Below are 18031 nucleotides of genomic sequence, written 5' to 3'. Positions count from 1 at the left end.
TTTCAGCCTTCACTAATTTTACCAGTAGAGGGCACACAGAACACATACAATCTCTATTGAATTATCAATCTTGTGTTCTGTGTCCAGAGTGGCCCTCACAATGCAGAGGTGTTTATATTCAGGATTAGTTCTCCACTTGTCTCTCATGCTTAGGAGGCTCTTGCATACTAGTTTCAGACAAATGGCCACCAGGCTGGGGTTCCATAGTTACTCAGACTGCTAGTTTTGAATCTCTGGCCCAAGAAAAGTAGTTTCTGATTCCAGATTTCATCAGGAAGTGATGTGGACTCTGGCCAGTGGGGGTCCGTGTGTTGTGGCTGCAATGAACAAATTCACACGGGTTACAGAAGTCCTGTGGAGGAAAAGGGACCGCATGGCCACTCAGTGAGAGAGGGCCCCAACCCCTGCTTGGACAAGCTATTATTGCTTCTCTGGGCACATTACATCGAGAATGGTCCTCATTTACTGCACACAGGTTCGCATTAGGTGGTTACCTTTTACAGAAAACAAAGGAGAGGATGTTGCTAATGACTTCAAAGAAAAAGATGTTTGCAAATGCAAAGGGAAAAGTGGTTGAACTGGTTACACTCCTTGGGAGGTTTAGCATAAATTTTAGGAAGTTACTTTAAAGATATGCAGTAAACATTTGCTGCCTCAATTCAGGGTGAGGGAGTTTTAGCAAAAAGTAAGCCTCATAGCAGCCTAGGTACAATGCAGGCCTGATTCCCCACTGGAAAACCCATCTGTGGGCTCAGTTCCTATGTGCCGACTCACTCCCCACCAGTTTTCCGAATCTGGGACTGGGCTACATTCACCACTGCCACACATATAGGTTCCCTATAAGGAAGTATAGATACACATATAGATAGATAGAGAAATAGCAAGAGACAGACAGACAGAGAGACCTGGGGGAACATTAGAATCAACTATGGACATTTTAACAATACAAATTTTGTCCTACTTGGGTGGCTCAGTTGGTTGGAGCATTGTTCTGTGTGCCAGAGGGTTGTGGGTTTGATCCCTGGTTGAGGCATGTGAGAGGCTGCCAATCAATGCTTCTCACATCAATGTTTCTTTTTTTAAGTATATTTTATTGATTATGCTAATACAGTTTTCCCAATTTTTCCCCTTTATCCCCCCTCCGCCCTGCACCCCCCAACCCTCTGGCATTACCCCCACCTTAGTTCATGTCCATGGGTTGTACGTATAAGTTCTTTGAGTTCTCTGTTTCCTATGCCATTCTTAACCTCTCCCCATCTATTTTATGCCTACCAATTACACTTTTTTAAAGATTTTATTTATTTTTAAAGAGAGGGTAGGGGAGGGAGAAAGAGAGGAAGAGAAACATCAATGTATGGTTCCCTCTCACTCACTCCTCACTGGGGACCTGGACCACAACCCAGGTATATGCCCTGACTGGGAATCGAACCAACAATCCTTTGGTTCACAGGCCAGCACTGAGTCCACTGAGCTACACCAGCCAGGGCTCAACTATGCTTCTTACTCCTTGTACGTTCCCCCACCATTCCTCCTCTCCCCCTCCCCCATTGAAAACCCTCCATCTGATGTCCATTTCTCTGATTCTCTGCTTGGTTTTTGTTTTCATTGTTTTTCTTTTTTTTTAGGTTAATTTGTTGATAGTTGTGAAGTTGTTGTCATTTTACTGTTCATAGTTTTTAAATTTCTTAGATAAGTCCTTTTAACATTCATATAATAAGGGCTTGGTGATGATGAACTCCTTTAACTTGACCTTATCTGGGAAGCACTTTATCTGCCCTTCCATTCCAAATGATAGCTTTGTTGGATAAAATAATCTTAGATGTAGGTCCTTGTCTTTCATGACTTCAAATACTTCTTTCCAGCCCCTTCTTGCCTGTAAGGTTTCTTTTGAGAAATCAGCTGACAGTCTTATGGACACTCCTTTGTAGGTAACTCTCTCTTTTCCTCTTGCTGCTTTCAAGATTCTTTATCTTTAATCTTGGGTAACTTAATTATGATGTGCCTTGGTGTGTTCCTCTTTGGGTCCAACTTCTTTGGGACTCTCTGGGCTTCCTGGAAGTCTTTTTCCTTCACCAGATTGGGGAAGTTTTCCTTCATTATTTATTCAAATAAGTTTTCAATTTTTTGGTTTTGTTCTTTTCCTTCTGACACCCCTATAATTCAGATATTGGAACATTTAAACTTGTCCCAGACGTGCTTGAGCCTCTCTTCTTTTTTTTTTTTTTTCTTGTTTCTTCATTCTGTTCTGGTTGGATGTTTATTCCTTCTTTTTGTTCCAAATCATTGCTTTGAATCCTGGTTTTCTTCTCGTCACTGTTGGGTCCCTGAATATTTTGCTGTATTTCATTTTGGGTATCTTTCATTTGTTCTTTCATTTTTTGACCAAACTCAATCAGTTCTGTGAGCATTTTGATTACCAGGGTTTTGACCTCTTCATCAGCTAGGTTGGCTATCTTCTCATTGCTTAGCTCTCTTTCTGGAGTTTTTCTGGGTTCTTTCATTTGAGCCATACTTCTTTGTCTCAGGTCACCTGTTAAGCAGTAAGGGGGTGGGGCCTTTGGTATTCACCAGGGCAGGGTGACCCTCTTTGCTGCGCTTTGGCACTCCCTGTGGGGCGAGAGAGGGAACAATGCAGCTTGTTTGCGTGGCTCTAGCTCCTCTTTCCAATGAACTCTCTCATGTGAGACTGGGAGTTGCTCTGACTGTGACAACCGCCACTGTAGTCCACAGTCAGCTCTGAGTCTCAGTTTTCCATTCAGTCAGCCCTACCCACATGGTCCATCACCTTGCCACTGGTCTTCCCTTCCTGGCCAGCTACCCATCTCCTTCCTACTGGTCTGGTTGAATGCTTCCTTAATTCTTTTGTTGTCAGAGTTCCATGCAGTTTGATTTTCTGGCACTTCTGGTTGTTTATTGTTTTTAGATTGGTTGTTATCCTTCATTTGGTTGTGTGAGGAAGAGAAGGGTTTCTACCTATGCCTCCATCTTGGCCAGAACTTCACATCAGCATTTCTTTCTCCCTCCCTCTCTCTCTGAAATTAATGAATATATTGGAGTATTAATACATACATACATACATATAAACTCCTGGGCCCTGCACCCAGATCTAGTAAATTGGAGTGTTCAGGGGTGGTGCCCCAGAAATCTGTACTTTAAAAATCTGCCAACTGATTTCATGCTGTTGGCTGTGAACCAGCATTTGGAAATCAATTACGTATGGGAATCTCTTGGACCCCTATCTCAGTCCTGCTGCCCCAGCACCAGCCCCTACAGGTGTTGACAGTCAGTGGGACTTGAAGTCAGAACCAGGTTTGAAACCAGTGGAGCCTAGGCCAGCACTTCCAGAGAGAGGCAGGCCTCTCCCAGTGAGGGGATGAGGGATGGTGGGAAACAACTCTGTCCCCTCACGTGTTACAGGAAAATAACTGGCCTCTTTCTGCATATGCCACTCAGAGTTGCAAGAGAGGCTGAACCTTGCTATCCAGGGAGCTCTCAGTGCATCTCCACATCCTCCACCCTCACCCCACACACATTCAGGGTGGGCTGCAATCAACTTCACTGGAGAGTGGGTCTCTCCAGCTGTTCTGGGCTGGATATCCAGAACAGGTACTGCTCTAGGTGGTGGTGCTCAGAACAGCATCTGGTCTTGGGCTCTTTGACTGAAGTATCCTCCTAAGAGAGTCCTCGGCTACACTGGACTTGGCCAGAGCAAATCCTCAGTCTGAATCTGACATGCGCAGGTGTTAGTGGAGGGATATTTTTGTGGGGGGGGGGGGGTAAGTGACAAGATCATATAGTCCTAAGTCTGAGCAGCAGAGTCCAACTGTCTGTATGGTTCCCAGCTGTTGTCCAAGGTAAGGACATTTTAGGTACTCCTTTGGCCCAGAGCTGGCACTTCTGTCAGCCACTTGGGCTTCTTGCACGTGTCTGGTCAGTGCCATCCCATTCAAGGAGGAAAATCCCAGTCCTGGTTATTGAATGGCCTGTTCACCAAAACCCCATGGGTCAGGGTGACTGGCTGGAGTCAACCTGCAATCCCTTTAAAGGTCCTGCAGCTTGGAACTAGCTGGAAAGGCAGTACGATATTATACAAAGAACTAGACTTGAAGTAAGACAGCTTTTGCTTTACCACTTACTACCCTGGATAAGCCACTAAATCCGTCAGGACATCCATATTCTTATCTATAAAATGGAAATTATTATCCCTATCTAATAGGGTTGAAAGAACATTAAATGAGCTAGTGAAAGAATATAACATGTTTTAGCACAGGGCCTGGCACATAATAGACATTCAGGTGTTGGTAGTTATTTTTCCTTGTCCTATCTCTGTAGTACCAATGAAGACTCAAGTGTACAGGTCTGGAAAGTACAGAGGAACTGTAGAAGAGAGCTTTTGGCCATCATGGATTGTTCCGGAGACATAGCAAGGCTAAATGAGGAGCCTGGAAGCACCATGCTTCCCTTGAATTCCCCTTGCTCCTTACCACTCTCATGGCATCAAGGGTGTCATGGTTTTCTGGTCTCAGGTGTCCCCTTTCTCTGGGTGCACCCTGGGTGCAGCCCATTTCCAAGTCAAGGCCTGAGAACCATGGTGTCAGCAGGAAGTTCTGGAGCTGGGAGAGTGGATGGAGCCCAGAGATTCTCATGATTTCTGGGGTTACAGTGGGGAGCCCCAGGACTTCTTGGCTGTCCCCAGGCACCTGAGGGACAGTAATGTCATATTACAGGGAAGGACAGGATCAAGCAGGTGAGTCACAGAGGATAGAGACAGGTATTAGGATTGGTGGGTGCCTGCTCTTCACAACAAAACTATCAGAGCCTTAAGCGGGACCAAAAGGTGAACATCTGGAATAAGTTTTCAGAGTCTATTTTCTAAGGTGGGAAACAGCTATCATGGAGGTTGCAGCCCTGCGGCCCACACTTGGGAGTTACTCAGGAAGGGGTGTCTATTTCTCTCAGAGATGTTATGAAAAGTGAAGTCTTTCCGCTGTTGCAGGTCAGCGAGCCTGCTGAATCTTTTCAAAGGTTACTGAGTCTAGATGATGCTAAAACCTTCCACAGGATTCCCACTGCATTTAAATAAAACCCCAACCCAAGAGGCCCGGCCTTACCTACTTCTTTGCTTCATCTTCCACATTCTTTCCCTTTCTTGCTCATCCACAGTACTTTTTCTTTCTGTTCCTCAAATGTACCAACCTCACTTCTGCCTCAGGACTTTGGCATTTGCGGTTTCCATTACTTGGGGTTCTATTGACCCCTGACCTCTCAGTTTGTTGCTTTTCTTCATTCAGTTCTCAGTTAAGTATTATCTCTTCAGAGATGCCTTTTGTGACCACTTTAGTTAATATGTTGCCCCCCCCCCGCTTCCCTCATTCTCTATCCATTTACTCTGTTTTATGGCCCTTAGAGTCCTTATTTCTCTCTCAAATTCTCTCATTTATGTGTCTCATTTCTGATTTAGTGTCTGTCTCCTTTATGAGAGCAACATTTTGGTCACCCATGTATCTCTAGGGCTTAGAACAGTAGCACATAGTAGGTGTTCAGTAAATGTTTGTTGAAGTATGTTAGAGGCAATCCAGGTCTAGAAGAGGCAATCCTGGTTAGAGGAGTTGGAATGTTGTCATTTTGAGCCCATTACAGCACTAAGGGGCCTGTCTAAGACAGATCAAGACACAGACTAAAATGCACCCATTAGAATGCACAAATATATGTGCAGCTATTGAGGTGCAGCTCTGCAGCAAGGTCACAAGAACCAAATGACACCACAACAGCAGATAATGTCCTGGGCAAGGAGTCGATATCTAAAGTCTGAGACAAGTCCTTAGTGTACTCCATGAGGGAAAGGATAGCTACAGAGTTTTAGCAGGCAGTTTGCCAACAGACAACAGGCTCTCAGCCCCTTGGGTGAGATTCAGGGGATGGACATTGGGTGGGAACAACTAGGAAGAAAACAGCCCTCACTGGAATACTAGGCAAATTCTGAAGACTGGGATTTCCAGGCAGAAGCCAAGAAGTGAGAACCAGCCTGGGGGCTAGGCTGAGCCTGAGGCTGGCTGGGGCTGGGGGATTAGCCAGTGTGGGAGGAAGAGGGTTGCAGGGACAACTTGGAAGGGCCAGACAGACAGTTTGGGTGGGAAGTGCATCTGGGATTATTATCTTTGCTGGCAGGGGGTAGGGGGCAGGCAGCACACCTGCATTCACCTACAACAGAAAAGTGCTCAGCGCCTGTCTGCTTCAGATCCTCTCTCCACAGACTTCTGACAACAGAGGCACCCAAAGGAGATCCCCCAAGTAAAGAGATCTACTTGGGGCTACTGTAGATATCCCCTAGGCATTTAGTTACTTTAACAATTGGACAAGGGACTTTCACATCCCTAGGACCAGCCATATAAAACATACCTACAAGACTCCTACTGGAAAGCCACCAAAAGCTCCCATTTGGCTCAGAAGGCAACAGACTGCCCTGTCTGATGTGAAGGCCTCCCCACACTGGGCTCCTCACTAAGGCTGCTCAGCTGTCAGTGGGGCCAGACTTCAGTTGCCCTCCTGTTCAACCCCCAAAGTCGTTCCTGCCTCCTGAGTTTTGCCCACTGTCCACATCTTTACTAATCCAAATCTTACTTTTTATTCAGCATACAAAATAAGTCCAATTCTTTTTCAGTGACCCCTCCCTTATAGTACACAATGCTCTCAATTCTCATAACTGCAACACTTCTGTGCACTTGGTGATACGGCTATCTAATCTTTATTCCCAAGTAGTTTCAATGTGTACAATGTTCCCGCAACTAGATCAAAAGGTCTTTGAATGTAGAGGATGAATCCTCCTCTTGTTATGTTTCCTCCATAGCCTACAGCAAAGATCTTGGTGCATAATAGATATTTGGTTGCTTGAGTGTGCCCTCTCCAAGAAAGGGGCAAAGGGCAAAAACACTTTGGTGTCAGAGAGTGCTTAGTGGAAAATGGTGAGAAGGATGTCACTACTTTGGAAGCAGCTGGGCCCATTGGGCAATCTATGCTTCTTATTTTTACACTTTGGGAAATAAGGAGAGAGCAGCCTCCTCTTGACATCCAGGGAATATAGGAAATACTGATGAGTCAACATCTTTCAAGTCTTCTCTATCCTGCTACCTGCATTGGCACTCCAGAAAAACATATCTGTCCTGTGTCCCACCTGCTTTGGGTGTTTCCGCCCACTGATGTAACCAAATGAGACAATGAAGACTCATTTGGTACATCAGTAGTCCTAAAGAAGTGACTCAAATGATGAGATCTTCAGGTGGCATAAGAGGCTGATAAGGAGTATGCTTTGTCACGGGTATATTCTAGTAAGGTAAGCTGCCTCCTCTACTCATCACAATCAGAAATGTCTTCTCAGAGGAAAGCAAGACATGAAGGCATATGCTAATCTATACAAATTTTATTTTAGTATCAATTTGTATGGAAACAAGCAGGTGTCAGCATTATGCAGGCACGGAAAAAAAGGAAAGAAAAAATCTCTAGTGATAATGGAGCTTGTATTTACACCATTTGGTTTCAACAGGGACAGGAAGTTTTGCTGTTAGCTTCCTGTGGGAACTCCAGTTTCTGCACCTTTCCCTGCTGCCTCTCAGCATCACGATAGAGCAGGGATTTCTGTGCCTTCAATCGGCAAGCCAGGCACATGAAAATTGACTCCACGTTCTGGCTCTCTTTGGGGTCCTTGGCCGATGTCTCAAACAAGAGCATGTTGTGGGCATCGGCAAATTTCAGGGCTAAGTTGGAGGGCACCTGGATCTGTTCCCTCAAGTCACACTTGTTGCCCACAAGCACTTTCGGGACTAGCGGGGGCACAGCATGCCCATTGCATTCTTGGATCCACATTTTGAGGTTGGTGAAGGATGTCATCTTGGTGACGTCATAGACGAAGACCACTGCATGCACATTGCGGTAATAATGCTCTACCATGCTTTTGCGGAAGCGTTCCTGACCTGCTGTGTCCCACACCTGAACCTGGAAGATACAAAAACCCGTGTTTGCAGTCAGAAGAGGAAACATCAGTAGAAAAGAGAAAACATGGTTCTGTGTCATTATAAAACTGAGGTGACAAGCCCTAACACAGGAAGTGGGTTTTTTTTAATGTTTTATTTATTTATTTTTAGATAGAGGGGGAGGGGAAAGAGAAAGAGAGGGAGAGAAACATCAATGTGTGGTTGCTCTCACGTGCCCCCAGCTGGGGACCTGGCCCACAACCCAGGCATATGCCCTGACTGGGAATCAAACCAGCAACCCTTTGTTTTACAGGCCCGAGCTCAATCCACTGAGCTATACCAGCCAGGGCAGGAAGTGGTTTTTTGATGGGTTGGCAGAATGGACTTATATAAGTATTGAGAGAAGTTGCTTTCATGGTGCATAAAGATTTTCTTAAGATTTTTAGTTGAAAATATTGAGTCAAAAAATCTTAAGGTTTTTAGTTGAAAAAGTGGGACATATGTTGGTCAACTGTTCGGAGGGTAACTTGGCAATATTATCAAGAACCTTAAAAATGTTCAAAATTCTTTGAGCCTGTAATCTCACTTCCAAAAATTTATACAAAAGCAATAGCAGAGATGTGATGAAAATTTTGTACAGGATCTTAATCACCATGTTATTTATACTTTTTAAAAAAACAAAACCACCTAAATGCTCAGTAGAAGAGGAATAGCTAAAGTGTATGCATAAATCTATATAGTAGGCTATTATGCAGCCATTAAAATGTTTTTAAAGAATAAATGATGAAGGAAATATGCACAAAATATAAATGAAACCGGGATATGAAATTTTTATATGCTATGGTCCCAATTTTTAAAAAAAAATATACTAAACATAGTCATATGCATAGGAAAACTTGGTAGTGTATACACCAGAACATTAATGATTATTTGGGGGAAGTGGGACTACAGCTATTATTTATTTAGTTCTTTTTTTGTATTTTTCAAATTTTCTACTGTAAGCATCCATTACTTTGTTTGGGTGGGGTGGGGGGCGGGGTTGGATGACTTTTTAAAGGAAACAAAGTTAGTGTTTAAATCTCAACTTTTAGCTTAATTTATTATTTTATTATTTTATTTATTTGAGAGAGAGAGGGAGGGAAGGAGGAAAGGAGAGAGAGAAACTCTGCTTCATTGCTCCATGCATTCATTGGTTGTGCCCTGATCAGGGATCAAAACCACAACCCTGTGGTATAAGGATGACACTAACCAATTTAGCTAACTGACCAGGGCATAGCTCAATTTATTTTAAGTTCACTTCTTTGTTATTTAAAATGTAATTTACCACAATGGATTTTTCTTCTGAATAGCAACTTTTAGGATAACGGCCAAATTATTGATGGAAAATTCCAATATAAATAACATATACGAGAACACAACTCCCAAGGGACACTCTGGAGTTGACACATTCAGCCCAATCTATTTCCCTTTACACATCCAAAGTCTTGGACAAGAGAAATTCATACTCAGAATGATGGTCCCAAGGCTCTATACAATTCTCAGTTATCGAAGAAAATCTGATTATGGCCACTAATTGACTACTATGGCTCTTAAAACAAAGTATAGCCTTTATTTGAAGTATCAGTCATCAGTATAATCTAGTAAATATAATTGAATCTCCTTGCTGACTGAAACTCTTAACAGGGCCCCAGAGCCATCATTTGGAACATCAGTTTTCATTGTACAGGCTCCCCTTCATTCCCACTATGGACATGGCCACAACGTGCCTTTGGCACAACCTTCAAATTCACCCATTCTTGTATTTTGATTTTCATGTCCCTAGGCCAGACCCTCTTGTCCTCACTCCTGGAATACAGTGAAGTCTTTTGGATTCTCGATGTCTCTACTCTAGTGCTTCCTCCATACTACTTTCAAACTTGCCTTCCTAAGTCCCTGCTTTTATCAGCATGTCATCATCCTCATCAGGAAATTATGTTAGCCCTCTTCTGCATGTGGCATCAAATGGAAATTTTTGTCTGCCATAATTTGACCCCACCCAACCTCATTTCAAACTACTCAGCTACACACCTGGTTCATTCTGTCGACTGTACTCATGGTCCTGCTAATTCACCCTTCCCTTACAGAATCAGTTGCCCCCTCATTACCCTACCCAAATCTGACCTATTCTTCAAGGCTCAGCTCATGCCTCCACCTTCTTCCTACGATCTTCTCCAACTTCTTTTTAATTCTCTTTTCTTAGGTATTTCTAGTGTACTTTGAGTCCATACCACACCATTTAGAATGTAATTATTTGGCCCTGGCTAGTGTGGCTCAGTGGATTGAGTGCTGACCTGTAAAGAGAGATCGATTCCCAGTCAGGGCACATGCCTGGGTTGTGGGCCAGGTCCCCAGTTGGGGAGTGCGAGAGACAACTGATCAATGTATACCTCGCACATTGCTGTTTCTCCCCCTCTCTTTCTCCCTCCCTTCTCCTCTCTCTAAAAGTAAATAAATATATTCTTTTTTTTAAAAAAAAATATATTTATTTGTTCTCTAGTTGTTTTATCATGCTCTGGGCATCTCCACCTAAACTATAAGCCATCTTTTCTGCATCAGATCACTCATCATTATGGTTGTCACAGTCATTGTCGTCATTATCAAAAAGCAGCATTGTCCTGAGCCAGCAAAACTACAAGCAGTCTGGCATCCTAGGTATCTACCAAGGTGATTTCAGAGAGAACATTCAACTTTGGTTACGTAGAAAAACACGAGTCCTCAAAGACTGATTTGCTTCAGCAAGCAGAGCCAAAAAAGATTCTCATTTCTTCCACAGCTCTGGTGCCCTGAACAGGAATAAAAGGAGAGTAGACCAGGAAACAAATGGAGGTCAATGGGAAGAGAACAGGTATAGCGCAAGAATAGTCTGATCTCCAACCCCCCAGTGGTTCGAACTCTAGCCTCTGAGCAAGGCTAAATCCCTACCAGCCCTCAGACATGTGGCAGATGCTTTAACACCATGAACTCAGGAGTCTAAAAATACCTACCAGTAGCAAGAACACGGGTGGGAATGTGTGAGGTGTATGGAGCTGAGTAGGTTGGCTGTTTGGCTTTTCTTTGGCTTCAAAACTGTACACCACCCAAGCTGCCAGAATTACAGGGAAGGCCATCTCTGCTGGAGACCAACTTTGCCTTTCCAATGCCATGGAGAGCCTTGACACTTTTATATGCAGGCTCGGAATTTAAACGGGGCACTGCTCCCATTCTAGCTCTTTATAAAGAGCCAGAATTCTAACCCACCCTAAATTCTTCACACCCCTGTTTGTGGTGAGAGGTGAGCTGAGAAGCAGGCTGCTCACAGTACAAAACCAGAAGAGCCATCATGAAGGAAGAGCACAGCAGTCAGGTTCATGGGACACACAAAGGACCTCATTTTTGTTTGGCAGTTTGATGTCCCTATTCTTCTCAGCATCCCCATAAGACCCTGGCCCCTGATAGACAGTGAAAGCACCTCCTTCCCCTTTTGCAGCTGGCATTTCTCTTATTCATCCTTCATTTCCTGTGGGCACTGCATCCACATGGCGGCCCAGGGTTTACAACTGTCCTGTAGCCATATGCATGCTCCTCAGAGAATGCATATGGCTAAGGGTCAGTTCTCTTTTCTCTCCAAGGGCCAGTGGGGCATGATGGAGTCAAACCAACTTGGGTGCAAATCTCAGCCCAGTCACATACTACTAGTTAGGTGTCCTTGGGCAGATAACTATCTTCATTGTCCCCCCATGGACACTGAGGATGACCACAGCAATCTTGTAGTAATGCTGTGAGGATTTGCATTCCTTGTTAGTACATGGAACAGTGCCTAATAAACACTCTCCCTTCTTCCCAGCCCAAAACCTCCGGCATTAATTCTGGCCCGACAAATATTTGAGTGGATGCAGCTGAAATACAGCAGTAGCTTTGGAATTGGGAGACATGGGTTCTAACTCCTTTGCTTAGTAGCCAAGTAAATGATTAGGCAAATGAAATAACACATGAAAAAGAGCTTAGGTAAAATATAAAGTGCTCTGCAAATGTTCATCGTTGCCATTGTCTCAGAAGGCCCATCAGCCCTGCCCTTGTAGTGCTGCTCCTTGGACCTCTTGGCTCTCATCCTGGAAAGCACAGAAAGCTTGGCTTCTTGACAATGAGATAGAGTCAGGGACCAGCAGTCAGTGGGGAGGGGGAGGAGAGAGGAATGCCTGCAACCTGCCATGGGTGGCTGGGGGCAGGCCCAAAGTGACAGGGATGTTGGAAGAGGGTCAAGGGCACAGCGTGGGGAGCTACCAAAGATAAATATATCCTTTTAAACAATTCTTCTGGGGCTATCGCTGCCTGAGCAAGTTTCAGCAAGTCTCCCACCCCCTGCACATGCTCATAGCTGACATGGAAATTTCTTTTCCCTAGGGAACAACATATCTCGCACCTCTCTATACATGAGGCTTGAATGTCCTTTTGTTGGTGGCCAGTGGGGGAGAGTAGAAGTGGAAAAGAGGAGAAAAATACATCTGTAACTTCTGGAGAGTTCCAGAGCGGGTGACAGGAAAAGTTGAAAATAATTTTTGTTAACTAGCTAGACAGAGACAAAGAGAAATTTACGCACAGAAAGCGAGGAAGCAAGACAGACAGAGAAACACACTGATGGGTAATTAACTGTTAAGCTAACTGGCAGAAGATGGAAGCTCAGAAGCCCTAAGGAAGACATGATGTCATTCTGACTGCAGGCAGCTTCTGAGGGAACACTTAGCTCAGCCTCCATCCACTCGATAGTGTAACACAAGAAGGTGTTTTTCCAAGTGGTCAGCAGAGGAACAGATATCCACAGTCCTTGTTGGCACCTGCCCACAGCATTGGCTCACCTGCAGTTTGCCTGATCCACAGTGCTAGGGCTGCAGGGATCCCCAGCCCACGTAAGGAGCCATACTAGGCAGGAGAGACTGCTTCCATGAGAATTTACAAAGAATGCTTCCAAAAGTGGTTCTGGTCCTCCACCTGTAATACCTCCTTCATCCCACCCTTCACTCATTCCTATTTGGCATTTTCCAATGCTTTTAGTCTGATACAGGCTCAAAATGATTTAGGTAGACCTATAGGAGACAGACCCATAATGGTCATTATGGGAAGCTCCACCCTTCCTCTGGGGGTTGGGAGATGCCTCCACCAAGACTGATGTCAGGAAGGTGTGTCAGCTTTCCCACATGATGTGTCCCTGCCCCTGCGTCCCTATCGAAGGTTACTGCATGGGTTGCATGGTCCAAGGAAGGACAAGCCCAGATCAGGAATTTATATGAAAGGAGCACCAAAAGGGGAATTAGAAGACCTGAGTTGTAGGCCTGGGCCTGTGTGATCTCGGGGATGTCAGTTTCCCTTTCTGAGTCTCGGTTTCTTATCTCTAAAATAAGGATGTTGGAGTAGAAAGTCTCTAGGTCTCTTCTATCTCTGAACATTCTCTGATTCTCACACCTAAGGTGAGACAGTTAAGGTGCAAAAAGTAAAACTTAGATGAGATACTCAGTCCAGTGTCTGGGGTGCAATTGAAGGGGACAACTTGAAGGATCCTGGGTCCTGGGACTCTACAACCCTGGACCCCCAGCCTAGAAGAGACCACCAGGCTGGCCGCCCAGTATGCCACCTCCCACTGTGCATACTCCCCCAAGGCCAGATATCTCCCCCTACAGTGGAGTGCAATGGCAGAGAGATTGGGTTTTGAATCTAGGTTAAAATACTTGGCCCTGTCACAGGGTGGCAGGATAATGAGCTAGTAAAATGCTTAGTTAGACTCAAGAAGCTCCAGCCAAATGCCTTTGGGCAAGTTATTTAATCTAAGTATGTTTTCCTTATCTGTACACTGGAATGACAACTACAGTCCTAATTTCATAGGGCTACAGTTAAGATCAAAAAAGATAGTGCATGTCAAGTGTCCAGTCTGGACTCTTTATTCAAAAAGCAGGAGTTGTTGTTGTTGTTGTTGTTGTTATTGTTACCTACTTGTTGGAGGTTTTTCTTGATGTTCATGTTAACTAGGAAACACTGGATTATAAATGCTGTGATGGGGAGGGAGTGAAGACACGTTGACTGGAGACACCAAACTGGTTTTCAAGGCCCCACAGATAGCCCTGGTAATTAAGAGAGTAGTCCCAAATATGCTGAATCAGGCACAACCCAGTAGAGGCCACACCCTACTCAGGGACTGTGAGAAGAGCTCACTGAGCCCTCTTTCCCACTCTCCCGTGAGAGCTGGCATTTTATAGCCTGACAGCCTTCTATTGCTGGCTGTGGTCTAGGACACCTCAGCCTGGCACACTGGACTTTTCTCTTTTCCCCAAAGAGAGAAGCCTTTGGAAGTCACCTCCTAATGTGGTTTTGATACTTGTTCCTTGAGAAACTCCAGGCCAACCGGAGTGTAAGGCCAAATCTCCTATTGAGATAATGTGCTCGCTGCCGTGCTCTGCTGCCTTCCCCCAGGCATGCTGGTCTTTGCCTGCTGGGTTTAGCCCTAAGGTTGCAACAACTTTACAAGAGGCAGGGTCACCATGTCCTCACTCCCACACCCCACCCTGAGATCCTGCAGAATCTTCCCTCAGAAAGCTCCTTCATGTCATACGTGTCACAAGGCTTTGCCCTCTTGAAATATCATCTTCCCCTAAAAAGCCTGCATTGAGCACTTCTCCGCACGTGGTGTTCTGCTCAGCTCTGTTTCTAGTGAGTCACACTGTCACAGGCTCTGTCCCTTGGGAAAAGTCCAGAATCTTTAGCAGGGACTGTAAAATCCAGTTTGGCTAAGTACTGGGCTGTTTAGAGAAAAGGAATCTTTTAAAAATTTCCCCAAGAGCATTGGGTTGTGACCCTCTTCCACTCATTTTCACCTCCCATTTTCCACTTTCTAGCTTCCCCCTCCCTTCTTTCTCCCCCAGACTCCCAAACACTTCCTTTTTCATCCATGTAAATTTCACATGGACTTACTTCCCCTCTCTTAAATCCAGAGCGGTTTGGCTCAATGTGACGCTTGATTTTAGACAGGTGATAGCATTACATTTTAAGGGTCTTCAGAGTTTAAGGGTACATCTGTAAGTGTATTTCTACTTTGTATTGTTAAGGCATGCTTTATAAATTCCAGAAACTTACAACCTTACGTTAAAGAAGCTAGACACACTAAAGAAAGTCATATTAAAGGAGTTCATCATCACCAAGCCCTTATTATATGAAATGTTAACGGGACTTATCTAAGAAAAAGAAGATAAAGAACACATGTAGTAAAAGGACAGCAAACTCACAATTATTAACAACCACACCTAAAGCAAAACCAAAAACAATCTAAGCAAACAACTAGAACAGGAACAGAGTCACAGAAATGAAGATGACATGGAGGGTTATCAGCAGGGGGAGTGGGAGGAGGAGAGAGGGGGAAAAGGTACAGAGAATAAGTGGCATAGATGGTAGGTAGAAAATAGACAGGGGAGGGCAAGAATAGTATGGGAAATGTAGAAGCTAAAGAACTTATAAGTATGACCCATGGACATGAACTAAAGGGGGGAATGTGGGTGGGAGGGGGTGTGCAGGGTGGAGGGGAATGAAAGGGGGGAAATGGGACAACTGTAATAGCATACTCAATAAAATATGTTTTTAAAAAAGAAAGTCTTGACCAAGCAACAGTCAACATAAAGACCTGGGAATAGAGAAAGACAGATACCTACTTTGACTTTAAAAAGGAAATGTAGCCATTCCCCCCAAAATGCAAGGGGTGAAAAAGATCACTGTCTCAAAACAGTACCCTATTTTCCTGACCCTGGGGCTCAGTTGTTCTCAAGAGCTCCCCCTTACCAGTACTGAGCTGCCCATCTTCCTAAAACATCCAGCACCTTGACTCGGTTTCTGAAGCCATTTTAAAATACATTTATTTTAATAACTAAGGAGTCAAGAGTCTTGCAGAGTTTACAGTGTTTCATCATTTCTCCCAGTTACTCAGCCCTCCTCTCCATATCATTCTGAAGATAGGCCTTGTGGTCATTTGGGCCCTTTTGACCAGCAGGAGGGAGGTTTACCTTCGTCTGACAGGGTCTGACCATAGGCTCAAGAAGAGGTTAGCTGTGGGTCTATTGGAGTTGGTTTTTAGTGCCCAGTGTCTTTTGATGTGACTTTCCTACCCATAACCATGCCCCCCTCTGCTCCCCTGGTACATGAAGCTGCCCTTGTCATGTCCTCCCTCCTGCTATCCTCTGCACGTCGAAGTATCCCTTTCCTATCCAGTTTCCCCATTTTATGAACCAACAGTGAGTACAAACGGCCAGAGAAGAATGTCTGTATTTAGTCTATTTCATAAACTAATGAGAAGGGAGGACCAAGACACATCCCTTGGCCCTCAGATAAGTTGCTCTGCCTTTTTACAAAGGTCTGGTGAAGACAATACCTAGAGAATGAGTAATGGCAAATAATAACAAATGCAGAAGATAACATTTGAGGAGTACTGTTCCAAAATAATAAGTTTTGTCTATTATGAGGGGCTGGTAGGTGACCCTGTCTCAATTTCTTTAAAATGGTTCATGACTTTGTGCCAGAACAACCCCACTCCACTCTTATTCCATTTCAGCCCTGATGTTAACCATAAACTGTAATTTTCTATGGATTTCCATCCTTTCCTCCCCTCTAATGCCATGGGGCTTAACCAAACTGGGTTTCTACAGCCTATTGGCACCCAAAAGGTAGAAGAGACCTCAAGATATGCACAGTGCTCTGGGATCCATCCCATAGACCAGAACGGGGTTCCCTCCTACCTCCCTCTGCTCACAGGTGCTGCTGCTCCTGGCTCAGGGTCAAGGATGGAATCACACAGTTTTTCCTGGCAGGAGCTACCAGGCAGGAGCAGAGGGCATGGATGCACCCACTCCGGCCTGCCCTAAAAAACGGGTGAGGTCGGGACCAGGCAGCTGAGAGAGGCAAAGGGGGATGAGGAGGTGCCAACGATCATGGGCTCAGCAAGCATCGACACAGCCACGCACCTGACGCTTCACAAGCAGTAGAGCGGATACCTCAAGCGAGGACCCCTCCCAGAGCCCACCCTTCCTGGACCTGACCATCTGGATCACCTTGATCTTCTCGCCCTCGATTTCTACGGTCTTCTCCCTGAAGTCCACACCGATGGTGGCCTCAGTTTTGTCCGGGAAGGTCCCGCCGCAGAAGCGGAAGGTCAAGCAGGTCTTGCCCACGTTGGAGTCCCCAATCACAATGATCTTGAAGATGCGAATCTGCACGTACTGGTCCAGCGATGAGTCGAGCTCCAGGGATGCCAGGCCAGCGGCCGAGGCCGGTTGCAGGCTCCCATGGCCCATAATGGGCTGCGCCATCTCCCCGAGACAGGACGGGACGAGACCAGGGCCCCAACCCCCTCGAGGGTTCCACACAAAGAAAACGACCACGTTAGTGCGCTCGAATCGAGCGAGCTTTGTGCATGTGTGTGTGCGCGCGTGTCCGCAAGTGTGTCCGCGCGTGTGTGCGTGCACCGGCACCGCAAGCGCGCGCGCGCTCGTGCAGGGGGTGCCTCTCACCCCAGGTCCCCCTCCTCCTCCTTCAGCTCACCCTCTTCGCAGCTCTGAGGCACCAACACAAAAGCCAGACAGAGAAGAAGAGGTGGAAAGAGAGAAGGCAAGCCGCGAGCCTTCTCCTTCTGCCTGTGCCCTCAGACAGAATGCTAAGTCAGGCAGGCGAAACCATGGCGCGCCCCGAGCTACCGTTGCGCCTAGGCCTAGACCTCCGGAGGTGAAAGAGGTGTCTCCATACGGCAGTCCAGGGACACACCTCAGGAGGGAAGCCTATGGAGGAAAGGGGCGGGTGGAGAGAGTGGCATATACCACCCCGGGGTGGTCTTCCTTTCTCCTTGTCCGCATTTATTTTATAGGTGTCAGGCTCCCCACCCCCACTTTCTAGGAGCGCTGGAGAATCAGCGGGCCCGGAACACAGCTGAGGAGGACAAAGAGTTGTACCCTAAAGCATTTTTGGAGCACTTTGGCCCAGGTGCATTATTATTCGGCGAGAGCGGACTGCGGGGTCGAGACACC

General features: G+C 45.6%; 1 protein-coding gene across 1 annotated transcript; it reads right to left on the bottom strand.

Moving 5' to 3' along the window:
* Nucleotides 1-7402: 7402 nt before the first annotated feature.
* On the bottom strand, nucleotides 7403-17998 carry RAB33A (RAB33A, member RAS oncogene family). Its single transcript, XM_028522616.2, has 2 exons — nucleotides 17063-17998; nucleotides 7403-7989 (listed from the first exon to the last, which is right to left on the bottom strand). The coding sequence occupies exons 1-2, from the start codon at nucleotides 17318-17320 to the stop codon at nucleotides 7534-7536; spliced, it is 714 nt and encodes a 237-aa protein (XP_028378417.1). The 5' UTR covers nucleotides 17321-17998; the 3' UTR covers nucleotides 7403-7533.
* Nucleotides 17999-18031: the final 33 nt, after the last annotated feature.

This window comes from Phyllostomus discolor, chromosome X (assembly GCF_004126475.2).
Source record: "Phyllostomus discolor isolate MPI-MPIP mPhyDis1 chromosome X, mPhyDis1.pri.v3, whole genome shotgun sequence".
NCBI lineage: Eukaryota > Metazoa > Chordata > Mammalia > Chiroptera > Phyllostomidae > Phyllostomus > Phyllostomus discolor.
This window is presented reverse-complemented; position numbering and strand designations above follow the sequence as displayed.

What these genes read in the sequence shown, in the direction of transcription:
- RAB33A (XM_028522616.2), bottom strand. Translation starts at nt 17,320, where the DNA reads ATGGCGCAGCCCATTATGGGCCATGGGAGCCTGCAACCGGCCTCGGCC. An exon ending in TCGAGGGCGAGAAGATCAAG is followed by an intron (nt 7,990 to 17,062) that starts GTGATCCAGATG and finishes TGTATCTTCCAG; the next exon opens with GTTCAGGTGTGGGACACAGC.